The sequence below is a fragment of the Chlorocebus sabaeus genome, chromosome 25 (assembly GCF_047675955.1).
Source record: "Chlorocebus sabaeus isolate Y175 chromosome 25, mChlSab1.0.hap1, whole genome shotgun sequence".
In the NCBI taxonomy this organism is placed as follows: Eukaryota; Metazoa; Chordata; class Mammalia; order Primates; family Cercopithecidae; genus Chlorocebus; species Chlorocebus sabaeus.
In genome coordinates this window covers 44,544,661-44,565,956 of record NC_132928.1, presented here as the reverse complement: position 1 = coordinate 44,565,956, position 21,296 = coordinate 44,544,661, and the positions used below count along the sequence as shown (strand labels likewise).

At 37.4% G+C, this 21,296-nt stretch overlaps 1 protein-coding gene across 3 annotated transcripts in view; it reads left to right on the top strand.

The window, feature by feature from the left end:
- SWT1 (SWT1 RNA endoribonuclease homolog) overlaps positions 1-21,296 on the top strand; it is a 123,006-nt gene that overhangs the window by 29,732 nt on the left and 71,978 nt on the right. For all 3 annotated transcript variants that reach the window (XM_007989172.3, XM_037985811.2, XM_037985810.2), the window contains 4 exons: positions 3,812-3,905; positions 12,290-12,435; positions 14,335-14,498; positions 16,253-16,391. In XM_007989172.3, the coding sequence (XP_007987363.3) occupies positions 3,812-3,905; positions 12,290-12,435; positions 14,335-14,498; positions 16,253-16,391 (543 nt within the window). The remainder of the gene's footprint in view (positions 1-3,811; positions 3,906-12,289; positions 12,436-14,334; positions 14,499-16,252; positions 16,392-21,296) is intronic.

The window sequence follows — 21,296 nt, the reverse complement described above, 5'->3', positions numbered from 1 at the left end:
CCCATCGCACAGGCTGGAGTGCAGTGGCGTGATCTCAGCTCACTGCAACCTCTACCTCCTGGGTTCAAATGATTCTCCTTCCTCAGCCTCCCGAGTAGCTGGGATTACAGGCGTGCGCCACCGTACCTGGCTAATTTTTATATTTTCAGTAGAGACAGAGTTTCACTATGTTGGCCAGGCTGGTCTCTAACTCCTGACCTTAGGTAATCCACCTGCCTTGGCCTCACGAAGTGCTAAGATTACAGGCATGAGCCACCACGCCTGGCCTTTTCTTTTCTTTTTTTTTTTTTTTTAAAAAAAAGACAGAGTCTTGCTTGGTCACCCAAGCTGGAGTGCAATGGTGTGATCTCAGCTCACTGCATCTCCTTCTCCTACCTCTACCTTCAAGCGCTTCTCGTGCCTCAGCCTCCTAGAGTAGTTGGGATTACAGGTGTGAGCCACCATGCCCAGCTGATTTTTGTATTTTTAGTAGAGATGGCGTTTGTCATGTTGGCCAGGCTAGTCTTGAACTCCTGACCTCAGGTGATCCACCTGCCTCAGCCTCCCTCGGGTCACAGGCGTGAGCCACTGTGCCCGGCCAATAAAATTATATGTTTTTTATAATAAGGTAAAAATAATTAAAGGCAACAAATAGTTATCTGCCACTCCCCTAATCAGACATTTGTTCTATGTTTTTATATTTTTCATTTTTTTTTTATTGATTCATTTGTTTGCTAAGTATTTGTACCAGACACTGTTCCAAGTGTTGGCCCTGTAACAGTGAACGAGAAAGAGAAACCCTGCTGTTGAGGGGTTAAATTCTATTAGGTATTAAACATCTTAATAACTATAATTTATATAGAATTTTTTATTCTGTGTGTGAGTAGAAGTCATTGATGTTGAGGTGCCATTTAAGCTGAATCTTTTTAATTTTTTTTTTTTTTTGAGTTGGAGTTTCGCTCTTGTTGCCCAGGCTGGAGTGCAATGGTGTAATCTCAGCTCACTGCAATCTCTGCCTCCCGGGTTCAAGCGAGCGATTCTCTTGCCTCAGCCTCCTGAGTAATTGGGATTACAGGCATGTGCCACCATGCCCAGCTAATTTTTTAAAATACTTTTTTAGAGATGGGGTTTCACTATGTTGGTCAGGCTGGTCTCGATCTCCTGATCTCAAGTGATCTGTCCGCCTCAGCTTCCCAAAGTGCTGGGATTACAGGTGTGAGCCACCGCACCTGGCCAAACTGAATCTTAAGTAATAAATCATGGTACTTTTAAGCATTCACTATTGCCATACACTGGGCTAAATACTTTATATAAGTTCTCATTTACTCCTCATGATTAGAAACTTCGCCCAAGGATACATATCTAGTAAGTGGGAAAACAAGGATTCATACCCAGACTGGTCTGTTTCCAGAGTCTTTATTTTGTTCACTTTTGAACAGTACATGTACAGGTGCTCAAAAGTATTTGTTGAAGAACTAAATATTTCATGAATAGTCTTACAGTTTATTTTTCAGCTCCATATATCTTAGAAAAAGTGGTGCTACTGATAGTCTTGAATTTGATACCTTTAGAGCAGTGCACTGTTACTTTTAAGCCACCTTTTATCTGCTGAATTGAATTGTTTAAAGTGAACTAATGATTTTGAGTTACACATTTTGCACTATTCATGGCATTTACCCTCTGAATTTAAGGGAAATTGGCTACTGTGATATATTTCTGTCTGGCTCACTGGTCATCTGATCAAGAAATTTAGTCATATCTTCCTCATACTCATGTCCTGATATAGTTGAGCTCTGTCTAGATTTCACCAATATGAACTCCTGAATAGTTTTTCTTTGCATATCCATCTGGTTAGCATGGGAACCTGGCACAAATTAAGCCCTATGTAAATATTTATTGCATGAATGAATGAGTTCTCTAATTTGAAGGATTCAAGGACTAAGTAATATAGGCCAGAAGTTGAGAGAAAAATGATTATAAACTGGGAACAAGGTTGAGACTAATTGGCTGGGATGTCTTAAATTTTAATGTATGAGAGACAGGCCAAGAGCTTAAATTAGTGTGTGGGTCCAGGCTTCAAAGATTCTTACCCAGAAATATATTTTGGGTGTGGTCCTGTATTCTGTATTATTAATAAGTACCCTAGGGAGTTCTCAGGTAGGTAGTGTACGGACTTGTGGGAAACATTATCTTTGGTCCAATTTCTACACATTGCATTATTATTATTATTTTGTTCTTAATTTTTTTAGAGACAAGGTCTCACCCTGTCACCCAGGCTGGAGTGCAGTGACATGATCGTAGCTCACTGTAGACTTGAACTCCTGAGCTCAAGCGATCCTGCCTCCTCAGCCTTCTGAGTAGCTGGAACTGCAGGACTACAGGAGTGTGCCACCGAGCCTGGCTAATTTTCTCGTTTTTTTGTAGAGGCAGAGTCTTGCCATGTTGCCCAGGCTGATCTTGAAATGCTGACTTCAAGTGATCCCTCTGCCTCAGCCTCTCAAAATGTTGGGATCACAGACACCAACCACCTGGCCTGCATTATTTTTACAAAAACTGAATTTTTGCTACATGTTTTGAGGCTTAGAGAATGCCAGAGGGTACCCTGTCAGCAACTGATTAACATTTGTTAGGAATTAATTTTTGTGTTACCTTCCTAGGGCCCATATTTCCTTCTCCTGTGTATCTCTAATTGTGTTGCTTTAGAGATTAAGGAAGAGTACACACAGGAAACTAGTTTAGTTACTGGTAGAACAGTTGCTTATTAGTTCACAGACTTCTTAAACTGAGAAAATGTTAAGTTACTTATTATCTGTAAGTGTCTGAATTGATAATAGAATTCATAGTTTTTGGTTTCTAGTCTGACATTTAGCCTTCTGATCACATTTCTTTCCTTTGAGTTTGCTAATAGCCATATCCTAGACCATTTTAATAGCGAACTAACCACATTAAATCCACAACTATATGCTATGTAAATTCTAGATTCAGAGTTTTTAAAAAATTATTTTACTTTCTTGTCTTTTTATTTAAAAATTTTTCTTTCTTTTATATGTATATATAAAATAAATATATGAAATATGTATTTCTTTTATATATTTATTATATATGTATATATTTATACATGTATGTATGTATACTTTTTAAATTTTTTTTGAGATGGCATCTCACTCTGTTGTCCAGCCTGGAGTGCAATGGCGAGATCTCAGCTCACTGCAACCTCTGCCTCCTGGGTTCAACTGATTCTTCTGCCTCAGATACCAAGTAGCTGGGATTAAAGACACCTATCACAACGCCTGGCTAAGTTTTGTATTTTTAGTAGAGATGGGGTTTTAGCATGTTGGCCAGGCTGGTCTCGAACTCCTGACCTCAAGTGATCTGCCCCCGCTCGGCGTCCCAAAGTGCTGGGATTACAGGCGTGAGCCACCGTGCCCAGCTGAGCTATATTTATTAATAGAGTTTTTGAGAGTAGTTTTAGTTTCACAGGAAAATTGCACAAAAGACAACAAGATTTCCCACATACTTCCTGCCCCCACACAAGCATAGCTTCCCCATTATCAATATCCCTCGCTGGAGTGGTACCTTTGTTATAGTTGATGAACCTCCATTGACATCATTATCACTCTGAGTACATAGTTTACATTAGGTTCACTCTTGGCTTTGTACACTCTGTGGATTTGGACAAATGTGTAATGACGTGTGTCCACCATCATAGTGTCATACCTTAACTACCTTATATCTCTTAGATATTTTTGTTTTGTAAATATAGCCTAGATTATTTCTGTGGCACCCACATTTCTAGGGTACTTATTGACCGTTGCCTTTACTAAATTTGCAGATGGATTGAGTGATGAGAACAATGATGATCGAGTACTAAAATGCTGTCTCCAGCACCAGGAATTATTCCCTTGTTCTTTTGTTATTCTGTGCACGTGAGTTTCATAGTCATTTTACTTTTTATTTTAAAAAAATAAACCAAATAATTTAAAAAAAACATACTGTATCCAGCGTACCAAGGATCAAAAACATACATAATTTTCCAAATCTGCCAGTAAGCATACCCACTTGTATCTGATAGTCTTATAATGTATGAGCTGTAGAGGAATGAGATCTCAACTAGATGAAGTTTCATTTCAATTTAATTTTTATACAATTCAGAAAACTTGGAAAAAGCAGGGGAAAAGGCACTTAATATCCCTCCAAAATAGTTTAAAAATCAGAATCTGACAGGGTGTCTGACAGGATGAGACAAGAAATTTATTTACTTACATATTGGTGAAGTGGAGATAGGGTAGTTTATGTTGGAGTTGTATGCTGGGTGCCTGTTACAGAGTTAGACTGCCTGGCTTGGAGTCCTGGATCTATCATTTATCAGTGTTGTGACCCTGCACAAGTTGCCTAACTTAGTTTCGTCATGTGAAATAAACAGGAAGAATAATATTACCTGCCTCATGAGATTATTGTGAGTATTTAATCTGTTAATATATGTAAAGGACATAGAATAGTGCCTAATATATAGTAGGATCTCAGTAAGAGTTTTCTCCCTCCTTTTCCCTTCCCCCTGCTTCTTCCCTCTCTACTGATATTTCCATAACTTAGTTCAAAGATAAAACTAAGATAATGCTAAACAAAATTTTATTCATCATGTATGAGAAAAGGTTCTGAAGGGACAGAAGAGCAATTTTAATTTGCAGTTTTTTGGTTTTTTTTAATCAGTCTACATCATGCTTTGAAATTTGCAGTTTTAATCTGTATTTTATTCACTGCAAAATGGAGTTTTGACAGTTTCATGATCATGCTCAAATTCTTTCTGTGAAATGGAGCTATATAGAAATCAGTAGCCCTAAGATGCTTCTTGCAGACATTCTGGTCAGTGTTATTATTTTAGCTATCCTCAAAGATAATGTGATTCCTTTTGCTATTAAAGGAAATATTAGAGATTTCTGTCTTTAGATTTTAAATTATATTTTGATCTAGGACATATTACTTTGGAGTTTGTTGAAGGGTGAAATGCAATTAATAATATAGAAATCATTTTGAATTTGAGATAAATTTGAGAAGTAATTCTTTGTTGTGTAATTATTTTTTTAGTTCAGCTTAGAATGAAAATTAAATTGACAAAACTTTATCGATTCTCCATTATTTATACATTCACTGTTTTTTTGGGATTAACAGATATATTACTTTTTAGTGACTGAAAATTTATAGTCAAACCTTGCTTTTAGTTCTGGCATAGTCGTGTTCCAAGTGGTGAGCCTGTTTTTCTCTCTCTCTTTTTTTGGTTGGTTTGTTTGCATTTTCTTTAAATAGTGATAATCATGTGTATTGTATAAGTCATACTATCGTGAGGACATATTTATATTACTTAAAATGGATGATGATAATGTCAACTGGTAGTGATAGTAATCAGAAAAACTTTTATAACACTTATCTACTATGCATCATTCTAAGTGCTTGCATTTACAATCCTAAGTCTGGGCCAGCAACACAATTAATATCTCCAATTCATATTGCTCTTCTAAACTCCAGGCTAATATATTCAACTATTTATTTGATATCTCTTGGATGTTTCATGGACATCTGAAACCTATCATCTCCGTAAATGAACTCTTGAGGTTTTCTTTTCAACTCTTCTACACCTGAATAAAAAGGGTCACCTCCCACCCATTTGCTAAAGCCAGAAACCAGGGAGTAAATTTTGATGCCTGCCTTTTCTTTATGATCTATATACAGTGAATTAGCCAGTTCTGTATTGTCTTCTTTAATTTTATGTTTTAGAAACAGGGTCTTGCTATGTTGCCCAGGCTGGTCTCAAACTCCTGGGCTCGAGCGATCCTCCTTCCTCAGCCCCCCAAGTAGCTGAGGAAATGCACACATCTTAACTATACAATGTTGACAAATGGTTGCACTGGTGTAGCTCACATCCTGTCAATATATAGAACATGTCTGTAACTCCTGTGTTTTTTCTTTTTTTTTTTTGAGACAGAGTCTCACTCTGTCACCCACGATGGAGTGCAGTGGCGCCATCTTGGCTCATTGCAGTCTCCACCTCTCGGGTTCAAGTGATTCTTCTGTCTCAGCCTCCCAAGAAGCTGGGATTACAGGTAAGTGCCGCCACGCGTGACTAATTTTTGTATTTTTAATAGAGATGGGATTTCGCCATATTGGTCAGGCTGATCTCAAACTCCTGACCTCAGATGATCTGGCCCCCTTGGCCTCCCAAAGTGCTGGAATTATAGGTGTGAGCCACTGCACCTGACCCAGAAAGTACTCTCTTGCCCTTTTTGCTCTTTTTTTTCTTGTTTCTTAAGGTGGAAACTTAGATCACTTATTTGGTACTGCTATGAATGTCCTCTAAGCACTTCTGCAGTTGTATCCCACAAATTTTAATATGTTGTGTTTTCATTTTCATTCTATTCAATATACTTTATAATTTCCCTTGTGACTCTTTCTCTGACCCATAGGTTATTTAGACGTTTGTTGCCTAATTATAAGTATTTGCAAAATTTTCAGATACTTTTTTTTTTTTTACTGAATTGTAGTTTAATTTCTTTATGAATTGAGAACATAATTTACATGGTTTCTGTTCTTTTAAATTTGTTAAAGTTTGTTTTGTGGCCAAGAATATGGTCTGTTTTAGTGAGTATTTTCTGTGTATTTGAACAGAATGTGTATTCTGCTCTTATGGGTGGAGTATTCTATAAATTTCAATTAGGTCAAATTGGTTAATAGTGTTCTTCAGGTCTTCTGTAACCTTAGTGGCTTACTTTTTCTTTTCTTTTCTTTTCTTTTTTGTTTTTTACTTTTTTTTTGAGATGGAGTCTCACTCTGTCGCCCAGGCTGGAGTGCGGTGGTGCAATCTTGGCTCACTGCACCCTCTGCCTCCTGGGTTCAAGCAATTCTCCTGCCTCAGCCTCCCGACTCGAGTTGCTGGGACTACAGTTGCATGCTGCCACTCCTGGCTAATTTTTGTATTTTTAGTAGAGACAGAGTTTCACCATGTTGGCCAGGATGATCTTGATCTCCTGACCTCGTGATCCTCCCGCCTCAGCCTCCCCAAAGTGCTGGGATTACAGGCATTAGCCACCTTGCCCAGGCTGGTTGCCTACTTTTCCTATGATCATTGTGAAAGGAGTATTAAGTCTCCAACTATAATTGTGGATTTGTCTATTTCTCCTTTCAGTTCTATTTGTTTTGCTTCATGTATTGTGAAAGCCACTAAAGCTATGGCTTTCTGTTGTAGTAAAGCCATTGATGAATTGGAGAATTCCCTCAGGCAAAAAGATAGAAACTTGTAGTGAGATGCATATACATCTAAGATTGTTCATGCTTGTCTTCTTGGAGAAGTGCTTCTTTTATAATTATATAATGTCCTTTTTGGTTCTGACATTATTCCTGGTTCTAAAGCCTTCTTTGTCTAGTATTAATGCAACTATTCCAACTTTCTTTTGCTTAGTATTTATGTGATATATCTTTTTGTATCATTTTACTTGTAGCCCATCTATGCCTGTATATTTAAAGTAAGTTTCTTGTAGACATCATGTAGTTGGTTCTTTTTTGAACAGTCTGACAATTTGTCTTTTAACTGTTAAGTTTAGACCGTACATATTTAATTTGTTGGATTAAAATCTTACCATTTTGCAAATTATTTTCTATTTGTTTTGTTCCATCTGTGCTTTTTTCACTTTTTCTCTTTTTGATTAGTTGTTCATTTTTAATGATACCATTTTGTTTCCATTATTATTTATACTTTTTTGAAAAAACTTCTTATGGTTGTTTTAGCGTTTACAATATACATCTTTACTTATCAAAGCCTACCTTCAAATATTACACTGCTTCATAGGTAGTATAAGGATATTACTGTTGATATATTGTCCCATAGCTCTTGGATACTTTTTTTTTTTTCAAAATCTTTTTATTATCTTTTTGTTTAAGTTTGGGTAATTTCTTTTGACTTCCCTTTGGGTTTGTTGATTCTTTCCTTGTCTTTGTCAAGTCTGTTGACAAGCCTGTTCAAGGCATTCTTCATTTTTGTTACTGTGTTTTTTATTGCTAGGATTTCCATTTTATTCTTATGGTTTTCATCTCTGCAAAACTGCTTGATTTTCCCTTCTTCCACCTTTTCCATTAGAGGCTTTATCATATTAATGAAAATTAGTTTAAATTTGCTGTCAGATAGCTTCAGTATCTGTGTTGTATCCAAGTCTAGTTCTGTTGAGTACTTTGACTCTTGGCAGTATGTTGTTTTTCTCTGGGCATACTTTATATGTAGATTTTGGAGCTCACTTGCTCTGTGGTTTCTTTTCTTCAGTTTCACCTTAACTTTATTATTATTATTATTATTATTAGACTTTAAGTTCTGGGATACATACGCAGAACGTGCAGGTTTGTTACATAGGTATACACGTGCCATGGTGATTTGCTGCACTCATCAACCTGTCATCTGCATTAGGTATTTCTCCTAATGCTATCCCTCCCCTATCCCTCAACCCCCGCAACAGGCCCTGGTGTGTGGTGTTCCCCTCCCTGTGTCCATGTGTTCTCATTGTTCAGCTCCCACTTATGAGTGAGGACATGCAGAGTGTGGTTTTCTGTTCCTGTGTTAGTTTGCTGAGGATGATGGCTTCCAGTGTCATCCATGTCCCTGCAAAGGACATGAACTCATCCTTTTTTATGGCTGGATAGTTTTTGATGGTGTACATGTGCCACATTTTCCTTATCCAGTCTATCATTGATGGACGTTTGGGTTGGTTCCAAGTCTTTGCTATTGTGGATAGTGCTGCAGTAAACATACGTGTGTATGTGTCTTTACAGCAGTATGACTTATAATACTTTGGGAATATACCCAGTAATGAGATTGCTGGGTTAAATGGTATTTCTGGTTCTAGATCTGTGAGGAATTGCCACACTGTCTTCCACAGTGGTGAACTAATTTACACTCCCACCGACAGTGTAAAAGTGTTCCTGTTTCTCCACATTCTCTCCAGCATCTGTTGTTTCTTGACTTTTTAATGATCGCCATTCTAACTGGTATGAGATGGTATCTCATTGTAGTTTTGACAGAATTTCACAGCATTTGCTTGTCTGTAAAGGATTTTATTTCTCCTTCCCTTATGAAGCTTAGTTTGGCTGGATATGAAAGTCCGGGTTGAAAATTCTTTTCTTTAAGATTGTTAAATATTGGCCCCTCACTCTCTTCTGGCTTGTAGGGTTTCTGCCGAGAGATCTGCTGTTAGTTTGATGGGCTTCCCTTTGTGGGTAACCTGACCTTTCTCTCTGGCTGCCCTTAACATTTTTTTCCTTCATTTCAATCTTGGTAAATGTGATGATTATGTGTTTTGGGGTTACTCTTCTTGAGGAGTATCTTTGTGGTGTTCTCTGTATTTTCTGAATTTGAATGTTGGCCTTTCTTGCTAGGTTGGGGATGTTCTCCTGGATAATATCCTGAAGTGTGTTTTCCAACTTGGTTCCATTCTCCCTGCCACTTTCAGATAAACCAATCAAATGTAGGTTTGGTCTTTTCACATAGTTCCATATTTCTTGGAGGCTTTGTTCATTCCTTTTCATTCTTTTTTCTCTAATCTTGTCTTCAGGCTTTATTTCATTAAGTTGATCTTCAGTCTATGATATCCTTTCTTCTGCTTGATCGATTTGGCTATTGATACTTGTGTATGCTTTACGAAGTTCTCGTGCTGTGTTTTTCAGCTCCGTTAGGTCATTTATCTTTTTCTCTAAACTGGTTATTCTAGTTAGCAATTCATCTAACCTTTTTTTTTTTTCCAAGGTTCTTAGCTTCTTTGCATTGAGTTAGAACATGCTTCTTTAGCTCGGAGGAGTTTGTTATTACCTACTTTCTGAAGCCTACTTCTGTCAGTTCGTCAATTCATTCTGTGTCCAGTTTTGTTCCCTTGCTAGTGAGGAGTTGTGATCCTTTGGAGGAGAAAAGGTGTTCTGGTTTTGGAATTTTCAGCCTTTTTGAGCTGTTTTTTCCTCATCTTCATGGATTTATCTATGTTTGTTCTTTGATGTTGGTGACCTTCAGATAGGGTTTCTGTGTGGATGCCCTTTTTGTTGATGTTGATGCTATTCATTTCTGTTTGTTGGTTTTCCTTCTAGCAGTCAGGCCCCTCTGCTGCAGGTCTGCTGGAGTTTGCTGGAGGTCCACTCCAGACCTTGTTTGCCTGGGTATCACCAGCAGAGGCTGCAGAGCAGCAAAGATTGCTGCCTGTTCCTTCCTCTGGAACCTTCATCCCAGAGGGGCGCCCGCCAGATGCCAGCTGGAGCTCTCCTGCATGAGAGATCTGTTGACCCCTGTTCGAGGTGTCTCTTAGGGGGAACGAGGGTCAAGGACCCACTTGAGGAGGCAGTCTGTCTCTTCTGTCTCTTAGCAGAGCTCAAGCACTGTACTGGGAGATCCACTGCTCTCTTCAGAGCTGGCAGGCAGGAACGCTTAAGTCTGCTGAAGCTGTGTCCACAGCTGCTGCTTCCCCCAGGTTCTCTGTCCCAGGGAGATGGGAGTTTTATCTACAAGCTCCTGATTGGGGCTGCTGCCTTTCTTTCAGAGATGCCCTGCCCAGAGGAGGAATCTAGAGAGTCAATCTGGCTACAGCAGCTTTGGGGTGCTGTGGTGGGCTCTGCCGAGTCTAAACTTCCTGGGTGCTTTGTTTACACTGTTAGGGTAAAACCACCTACTCAAGCCTCAGTAATGGCAGATGTCCCTACCCCACCAAGCTCGAGCATCCCAGGTCGACTTCAGACTGCTGTGCTGGCAGTGAGAATTTCAAGCCAGTGGATCTTAGCTTGCTAGGCTTTGTGGGGCTGGGATCCACTGAGCTGGACCACTTGGCTCCTTGACTTCAGCCCCCGTTCCAGGGGAGTGAATGGTTCTGTCTTGCTGGTGTTCCAGGAGCCACTGGGGTATGAAAAACACCTCCTGCAGCTAGCTCAGTGTCTGCCTAAATGGCTGCCCAGTTTTGTGCTTGAAACCCAGGGCCCTAGTGATGTAGGCACCCAAGGGAATCTCCTGGTCTGAGGGTTGTGAAGACCCTGGGAAAAGTGTAGTATCTGGGCCGGAGTGCACCATGCCTCAGGGCACAGTCCCTCACAACTTCCCTTGGCTAGGGGAGGGAGTTCCCTGACCTCTTGCACTTCCTGGGTGAGTGGACGCCCTACCCTGCTTCAGCTTGCCCTCCCAGGGCTGCACCCTTTGTCTACCCAGTCCCAATGAGATGAGTTGGGTACCTCAGTTGGAAATGCAGAAATCACCTGCCTTCTGTGTTGATCTTGCTGGGAGCTGCATACCGGAGCTGTTCCTATTCAGCTGTCTTACCAACCACCAATCCAGAGCACTCTCTCCCTTAACTTTCCAGCTGCCCTGGTCAACCTTGAACATGGTTCTTTGACATTTCAGGTCACTACTACTTGTCACACTTGATGAATTGGGAAGTGCCCTGAGGTAAAAAGAGACTTGTAGTTCTCACTATGCATTTTCTCTGTCTTCAGGGTAGATCCCACTCCAGCTTCTGCCTACATTCTGTTGCTCTCTAGTGCCTTCAAATAGGTAATTTTTTTTTTTTTTTTTTTGGTTTAGATTTTATAGTTCTCATTCATAGTAGGGTTAGTGTGGCCAAACTACTTTGCCATTAACAGAAGCTAGAAGCCTACTGGCCTCCAAAACAATTTAATAAACGCAGGTAAGATCATGTCATTTCCCCACTGAAGCCCTTAAATTTCCTGTTTTTTAATGCCCTTGTCTTCTTCTGTAACCTCATAAACTGGTCTCATGCACTATGTTCTAATCATATTGATTTCTTTCAGCAAACAGCAAGTTCGTGCTATTTGTCTTATGCTTAATCTGAGTAAATTTGTACTTGTCTACCCACTGCAAATTATTTCTCATACATAGCTCTCTGTTTCTCTTTGGATAGTCACATTCCTGTATTCAAATCCAGCTCCCACTTACTGGGTATAACTTCGGACAAGTTATTTAACCTCTTTACACCTCAATTCCCCATCTGTGGAATGGGAGTAAAGTTAATACTACTCCTACCTCAGAAGTTTGTTGTGAGGATTAAATAGCTTTATATATATATATATATATATATATATATATATATATATATATATATATAAAGCACTTTAGAATGGTGCCTAGTACCCAAAGCTTGTATTTTTTTAAAAAAATGTTGTTATTCTTTCTTAATGTATTGGCTGAGAATCACCTGCCTCTGACTAGATCTCATGTGTTTTGATTTGCCATGTGGTTTACCTTATAAAAAAATATTTTTTCCTCCTAATCCCAACCTCCCAACCTTAGGGATGACAGAAACTTAAGAAACAAAGGCCTAATAAGTGGTGTGAAGTCACTCAGTAAAGAAGAATTGAGTGCAGAGTTATTACACTTATCTCTGAACACAGATGTGTGTCATCAGCCTTGTATTCCTAAGCAAGAGTTGAACGCAGGTAGTATTTTTACTGTAAATAATTAGAGATATATCTTATTTTATACGCTAAGATTATTTATAACATTAGAATTGGTAGTAAATTTTTATTTTGTACATTTAAAATAACATCATTTGGAATACTTACTGGCATGTAAATCATTGAATAAATGAAAGTTATGATGGTAATCCAAAAGAAAACATAATTAACATTATTACCTTCCGTATGTACTTTTACAAATTAATTTGATGTTTTTGTCTGCATGCTCACATACATTTTTACATTATAATCACTGTGTACATGCTAATTTGTACCTTGCAGAGTATACCTTTATTTTTCACCTTCATTTTCTTCAAGTGAAACAGTGTTCCTTTTAAATTAATAGCAGTTGTAGGAGATATTTAGTTGACATAGAGATAATTTTTTAGTTTCTTTTTTAAGTTGGCTTTCTGTTTATAGCCTTCTATTAATATGGTAAAAACTCAGCTAGCAATAGAGAAACTTGTTGGAATCTGGTAATAGTTTTCTTTTTTAAAATTTTAGACTAATAATTAAGAAGTAACAGGCTGGGTGTGCTGACTCACGCCTGTAATCCCAGCACTTTGGGAGGCCGAGGCGGGTGGGCCACCTGAGGATTTCGAGGGCAGCCTGGCCAACATAGAGAAACCCTGTCTGTACTAAAAGACAAAAAGATTTGCTGGGTGTGGTGGCGGGCGCCTGCAATCCCAGCTATTCGGGAGGCTGAGGCAGGAGAATCACTTGAACCCGGGAGGTGAAGGTTGCAGTGAGCCGAGATCGTGCCATTGTACTTCAGCCTGGGCAACAAGAGCAAAACTCTGTCTCAGAAAAAAAAAAAAAGAAGTAAGGGCAATACTGTTATTTCATTTTTTTTCACCAGAATAATCTGTAGCTTGATATTTGAAGAAATATTATATTAAATCTGACATTATTTATAGGTACATCCCACCTTTTCCCTCTTTGGGGAAAATGATTATTGAAGTCTCTAATATATGTGCATTTTACATATAATTGTGTAAATAGTCATATATACATATATACTACTTATTTACCCTTTTGGGAGATAATGTTTTTATCATAATATTAAAAATGGCCTTTGAAGGAATAACAGGATATTCTAGTTTACAGTTTTTCAAGGGTAGTGTGCCTTTAGCTTGTCTACTTTGTAGAGATAAGCCACTTAATATTTTTAATTTTGCCATAAGAAAATTACAGTTGTTTTCAAGTATCTAAAAAGTAATGTTATTGAAATGATATCACATAAAATAATAAAAGCTCTTTTTAAAAGAGGAGGGCATGAAGGTAGTTAAGCTGGAAATTTATTGATGTAGGCTGAGTTTAGAAAAATATTCCATTTTTTGCCAGCTACTCAGGATGCTGAGGCAAGAGAATCGCTTGAACTCGGGAGACAGAGGTTTCAGTGAGCCGAGATTGTGCCACTGCATTCCAGCCTGGGCGACAGAGCGAGACTGTCTCAAAAGAAAAAAATAAAAAAAGAAAAATATTCAATTTTTGGAAAAAAACCCATTTTGATCCATAGTTCTTGGTTTTTTGTTGTGAATAAATCTAAGGCATTCTTGTAACTCTTTTTGGAAAATAATAAAATTAAATTGTAGTTAAAATATCACATAAATTTCTTATATTTTTATTTGAGTAAAAATATTTTTTCTGTTAAAAAGATAAAACATTTGTTAAAGTAATATATTTATGTTGCATCTGAAGCAGCTATAGTAGAAATATATGTTTCTAAATATTGTTTTGAAAATAAAGTATTGGTTTGTTTTATATATAATTCAAATATCATATACATAAAATGTTTACTGTTTATGGCAATGTACCAATTATATGTATAATATTTACTGTTAGCATTCTAAATAAAGTCTGTAACTATTTGTTTTAAAGAAACAGCACCCTTGAAAGAGAGCTATAAGGAAGAATCTATAAATTCTGGACTGGCCATTCTACTTGAGAGCATTGTATCTGATCTTGAAAAATCTCTTGGAACAGGTTTATCTTCAATATTAGAAACAGAAATGAAAATTGCTTTTGGAAACCTTTGGATGGAGGTGATTAGTTGAACTCTATTCGTTGAAAATTTCTTTTTTATTGCTGAAGATTTGTTATTTTAAGAAATATTACTTGTATAAAATGCATAAGCTTCATTGAATAATCTGTATCATGTTACATTTTTCTTCAAGTTTTTGAAATAGTTTTTTGACAGTTAAATGATGGACATTTCTTAAATGTTAAGAATATATGTTATTCTTTTTTTTGAGTCAACAGGTATTTATTTTCCAGCTGCTGTGTGTCAGATGCACTGTCCCATGGTGCTTAAATTGAATTAAAAAAAAAAACTTATCTACTTAATTTGAGTCAAAATGTCTAATATAAGGAATCTCCCTAGCAATATGTATTCAGAAAGAGAAGTATGTATTTTTGCTTGTGCCATGTAAATGTAAGCATCAGAGTATAAGTTGATTGTATTAGCAAGATATTCTGAATTTTCTTTGGATTCGCACCTTTTCAACAATCAGTAAAACTCCAAATTTAACAATAAAGGTTTCAGAAGTTCAATGTTTGTTTTGTTTTGTTTTGAGATGGTGTCTCGCTCTTATTGCCCAGGCTTGAGTACAATGGCATGATCTTGGCTCACTGCAACCTCTGCCTCCCAGATTAAAGTGATTCTCCTGCCTCATCCCCACAAGCAGCTGGGATTACAGGGATGTGACACCATACCCAGCTAATTTTTGTATTTTTAGTAGAGAGGAGGTTTCACCATGTTGGTCAGGCTGGTCTTGAACTGCTGTCCTCAAGTGATCCTTCTGTCTCAGCCTCCCAAAGTGCTGGAATTATAGGCGTGAGCATTTATAGATAGAAGAAACATGATTTCCCATCAATCATAGCTTGTATCTATTCCAGCTATTCAGTGAGATTCTAGTATTTGCCAGAACGGTGTATTTGCTACTTGATTATATTATCAAAGTTGAACCAAAATGATGACGAATTATCAGAAGATACTAGGAGTGTTGATATCTCATAGTAGAGATAAGGCAAGTAATTGTATATATGTGAATGATTCAGAAAAGAAAGTGTTGACATCTTATAGAATTAAATGATCAATGTTTTTAATAGGCATGTCTTCGCAAGAGTGTAGCAACTGACAATTATAATTGACTTTTTTTTCTTTTCTTTTTTTTTTTTTTTGAGATGGAATTTGGCTCACTGCAGCCTCCTCCTTCCGGTTTCAAGCAATTCTCCTGCCTCATTCTCCCAAGTAGCTGGGAATACAGGTGTCTGCCACCAAGCCCAGCTAATTTTTGTATTTTTAGTAGATATGGGGTTTCACCATGTTGGCCACGCTGGTCTCGAACTCCTGAACTTGTGGTCTGCCCACGTTGGCCTCCCAAAGTGCTAGGATTACAGGCATGAGCCACTGGACATCTTTTTTCTATATGGATTATCCCCCAGTTATATGAAATAATTAGATTAATTTTCTTATAGAGATGACTGTGTTGACAAGTAGATTGAAGGACCTTTGCTGATAAAACTATGTTTCCTCTGATTAGAACTATGTTTTCTTTTTTGCACACACAGTTTCTGAAACAATAAAGATTAATACTAATATGAATTTTACAAAAGCAATTTGCAGTGGAATTAGCATTTTAATTTTGTTATGATTGACTTTACATCTTTTAATTTAAAAAGAATCCAGCTAACTATATTTTGCTTAGAAATATATGTAGGAATTCCTAAATAGGTACTTTTTAATAATAGGAATAATAAATCTAGAGATGTTAATTTTTTTCTACATGCTCTTTAGATCCTGTACCTGAAACCTCCATGGACTCTACTACATTTACTACAGTGCTTTAAAAAACACTGGTTGGCTGTATTTGGATTAGTTATGGAAAAGAACTTGCTTTTAACTATTGAGAGCCTATACAAAAATCTCTGTAAAGGTATGAATCTTTTATTTTTCTCTTTAGCAGTGTGGTATTAAGTCAGACTAGCAGATATATTCCATGGAATGTGAAGATAAATTAATGAAGAATTTGTTAATTAGTTCTTAATCAGTTATACTTCTAATTTCTAAAGGTATTTGTGGAAACTGGATGAATAGATGCAGCGCATAGAGCTTTTGACTGTAAATGGTATTGTTGTTGATATTTCAAGATATTGTGAATATATAATTTTTGATGATGTTTACTTTGAAAACTTTTAAAACCATGTTTTACAGTCTATTCAGATACACCAATAGAAGTGATTAGACTTTTTTCATTTCTCATAGTGTTTAACACAAACTTTGAGCACATTTCATGCACTAATTTTCAAAATAGTGTGTCAAGGTTTCTATTTAAACTATATGAATAAGGAACAAGAAAATCTTTGGCTTTGGTGTATAGTGAATTTTAGAACGGGAAGAGACCACAGTGAACAACTTAGTTGGTTTTTAAACTATATTGAACAGAACTTTTGACTTCTTGAAGTGCCTCTGCTACCACAGATAGGTGATGGATAGATTGAAGGGGAGCCCGGTAGGTGGTGCCTTTGGCCCTTAACCCCAACTTTAGCCAGAGCAGCTTTTAAAAATTTCTTTATATATAGAGGTTCTATATAGGACTTGGAGAAAAGTTAATCTGCTGTGAGGAAAAAAATGTGAGAAAAACTGATCTAATGTTATTAAAGCCTATATTTTATGATCAAGGAAACTAGTCTTGAAACAGTAGGTGACTTGTTTCAAAATCAAATAACTAGATTTGTCTTGTTATGCCTTTAGAAGGCAAAGGCTGGGCATGGTGGCTCATGCCTGTAATCTCAGCACTTTGGGAGGCCAAGGTGGGTGAATTGCTTGACCCCAGGAGTTCAAGGCCAGCCTGGGCAACATGGCAAAACTCCCTTTCTACCAAAAATACAAAAATTAGTCAGATGTGGTGGTGCATGCCTGTAGACCCAGCTACTTGGGAGGCTGAGGTAGGAGGATCATCTGAGCCTGAGAGGTGGAGGTTGCAGTGAGCCAAGATGGTGCCACTACATTCCAGTCTGGGCAACAGAATGAGACCCTGTCTCAAAAAACATATATAATATAAAAAAGCAAAGTGTGATTGTTATTAAGGGTTCAGTTGGTACTTTGCTTTTTTCAAACTCCTCACATGAAGTAATGTGTTTATTACTTCATATATCAGTTATATCCAGCCTACTTCTGAAACATAGCTGTGATGCCTTAGTACCCTTGTACCTGAGTACAAGAGGGCTGTTAAGTAATTAAATTATTAAAGGTACCAAGGCCAGATAATGAAGACTAGGAGATGATTAATTATGAATCATATGCAAATAATTATTGCAGCACTTGAGCCCAGATTTTAACCTTAAAATCGTCATAGAAGCTAGGACAAAAAGGAAAAAAAATGCATATTCTACGATAGGTGTACCTTATTCTCTGTCTTTTCCTTGAAGTGTAAACTCTTTGAAAATGAGTTGTTCTCAGAGGAGTAAAGAGTAGAATAGTGATTACCAGAGGATGGGGAAGGTGCAGTGGTAGGGGATGGTAAGAGATTGAGCAATATAAAAAGCTACAGTTAGATAGGAGGAATAAGTTCTGGTATTCTGCTGCATTGTAGGATGACTAGAATTAACAGTTACATATTGTATATTTCAAAATAGGTATAAGAGAATGTTCTTATCACAAAGAAATGATAAATGCTTAAGGTCATAGATATGGTAATTACCCTGATTTAATGTTACACAATGTATACATGTGTCAAAACATCACATCATACTCCATAAATATGTACAATTATTATGTGTCAACCATAAATAAACTAAGTCAATAAATAAATATTTCCCCTAGGGGATTTAAAGGACCTAGTCATTTCCTTATGTCTCATCCATGGTAGATGTTCGATGAATATCTTTTTTTTTTTTTTTTCAATCTTCTAACATGATGAATTTACTCAAGAGTAAGGAAAAAGGATTATAATCTAGGATGCATAGCTATGGCAAGCCACAGGTGCACCTGAAGAGAAGAGAGTAAGGGAAAGCTTTTATTGGCAAAAAGAAGTTCATACAAGCTGCTTAAAAACAGAGTTTGTTGGTTCCTGAGGCTCAAAGCCAGGGTTGGCATTAGTTCATTGGTGTAGATACTGTTATGGGCAAATGTTTTTTCAAGAGAGTCTTATCTGAACTGCTGTAGTCCTAAAGAATGTCTAGTGATAAACCCGGTTTAGAAATATGTGCACACATGCAAGACATGGATCATGAAAAGCATGAGATACATGAAGGTTGTGGAGGAATTTCTTGTGGGATATTTTTTAGAAAATCCTTGAGACAGTTGTTATCTCAGAAATGCAAGCTTGAGCTCCCCTCCTTCATGCTATCCTGGCTCCAATTATTTATTTATTTATTATTAGCTATTAAACTCTGGGGTACATGTGCAGAACGTGCAGGTTTGTTACATAGGTATACATGTGCCATGGTAATTTGCTGCGCCCATCAACCCATCATCTACATTAGGTATTTCTCCTGATGCTATCCCTCCCCTAGGCCCCCACCCCCCGATAGGCCCTGGTGTGTGATGTTCCCCTCTGTGTCCATGTGTTCTCATTGTTCAGCGCCCACTTATGAGTGAGAACATGTGGTGTTTCGTTTTCTGTTCTTGTGTTAGTTTGCTGAGAATGATGGTTTCTACCTTCATCTATGTACCTGTAAAGGAGATGAATTCATCCTTTTTTATGGCTGCATAGTATTCCATGGTGTATATGTGCCACATTTTCTTTATCCACTCTATGATTGATGGGCATTTGGGTTGGTTCCAACTGTTTGCTATTGTGAACAGTACCGCAGTAAACATACGTGTGCATGTGTGTTTATAGTACAATGATTTATAATCCTTTGGGTATATACCCAATAATGGGATTGCTGAGTCAAATGGTATTTCTAGTTCTAGATCCTTGAGGAATTACCACACTGTCTTCCATGATGGTTGAACTAATGAACACTCCCACCAACAGTGTAAAAGTGTTCTTATTTCTCCACATCCTCGCCAGCATCTGTTGTTTCTTGACTTTTTAATGATCGCCATTCTAACTGGCATGAGATGGTATCTCATTGTGCTTTTGATTTGCATTTCTCTAATGACCAGTAATGATGAGCTTGCTTTCATGTGTTTGTTGGCTGCATAAATGTCTTCTTTTGAAAAGTGTCTGTTCATATCCCTTGCGCACTTTTTGATGGGGTTGTTTTTTTCTTGTAAATCTATTTAAGTTCTTTGTATATTCTAGATATTAGTCATTTGTCAGATGGATAGATTGCAAAAATTTTCTCCCATTCTGTAGGTTGCCTGTTCACTCCGATGATAGTTTCTTTTGCTGTGTAGAAGCACTTTAGTTTAATTAGATCCCATTTATCAATTTTGGCTTTTGCTGCCATTGCTTTTGGTGTTTTAGTCATGAAATCTTTGTCCATTCCTTTCCTGAATGGTATTGCCTAGGTTTTCTTCTAGGGTTTTTATGGTTTTAGGTGTTACGTTTAAGTCTTTAATTCATCTCGAGTTAATTTTTGTATAAGTTGTAAGGAAGGGATCCAGTTTCAGTTTTCTGCATATGGCTAGCCAGTTTTCCTAACACCATTTACTTGGACAAAATTCGACAGCCCTTCAAGCCAAAAACTCTCAAGAAACTAGGTATTGATGTAACATATCTCAAAATAAGTAAATAGCTCTTAAGCTGTGTATGACAAACCCAAAGCCAATATCACACTGGGCAAAAGATGGAAGCATTCCCTTTGAAAACCAGCACAGGACAAGGATGCCCTCTCTCACCACTCCTATTGAACATAGTATTGGAAGTTCTGGCCAGGGAAGTCAGACAAGAGAAATAAATAAAGGGTATTAAGTTAGGAAAAGGGGAAGTCAAATTGTCTCTGTTTGCAGATGACATGATCGATATTTAGAAAACCGCATCATCTCATCCCAAAATCTCCTTAAGCTGATAGCAACTTCAGCAAAGTCTCAGGATACAAAATCAATGTGCAGAAATCACAAGCATTCCAATAAACCAAGAACAGACAGAGAGCCAAATCATGAGTGAACTCCCATTCACAATTGCTACACAGACAATAAAATACCTAGGAATACAACTTACAAGGGGTGTGAAAGAACTCTTCAAGAACTACAAACCACTGCTCGAGGAAGTAAGAGAGGACACAAACAAATGGAAAAACATTCCACGCTCATGGATGGGAAGAATCAATATTGTGAAAATAATCATACTGCCCAAAGTAATTTATAGATTCAGTGCTATCCCCATCAAGCTACCATTGATTTTCTTCACAGAATTGGAAAAAACTACTTTAAATTTCATATGGAACCACAAAAGAGCCCACATAGCCAAGATGATCCTAAGCAAGAAGAACAAAACTGGAAGCATAGACTACCTGACTTCAAACTATACTACAAGGCTACAGTAACAAAAACAGCATGGTACTGGTACTAAAACAAGTATATATAGACCAATGGAACTGAACAGAGGCCTCAGAAATAACACCATACATCTACAACCATCTGAATATCTGTTTTTAATAAGTTACCAGTTTTTTAAGGAACGACACTTTCCCGTCATTGCCTTTAGTTGTAGAAGTTGTTTGTTAGTGATATGAGTATATGAAGGACATGGAACCACATACTGGACATCTCTCCAAAGCAGTTTTATAAAGCATGTAGAACCTTTTTTCGTATCTTTTACCGGGGTCATAATTTAGTTGATCTTTTAAAAGAGAAAGTCTGTAAACTATGTGTCATCTCAAAGTTAGTTTAGTGTAAAAAATGAGGCATCTAGTTACCATCTTCCATCTGTTTTTCCTGGCAGGGG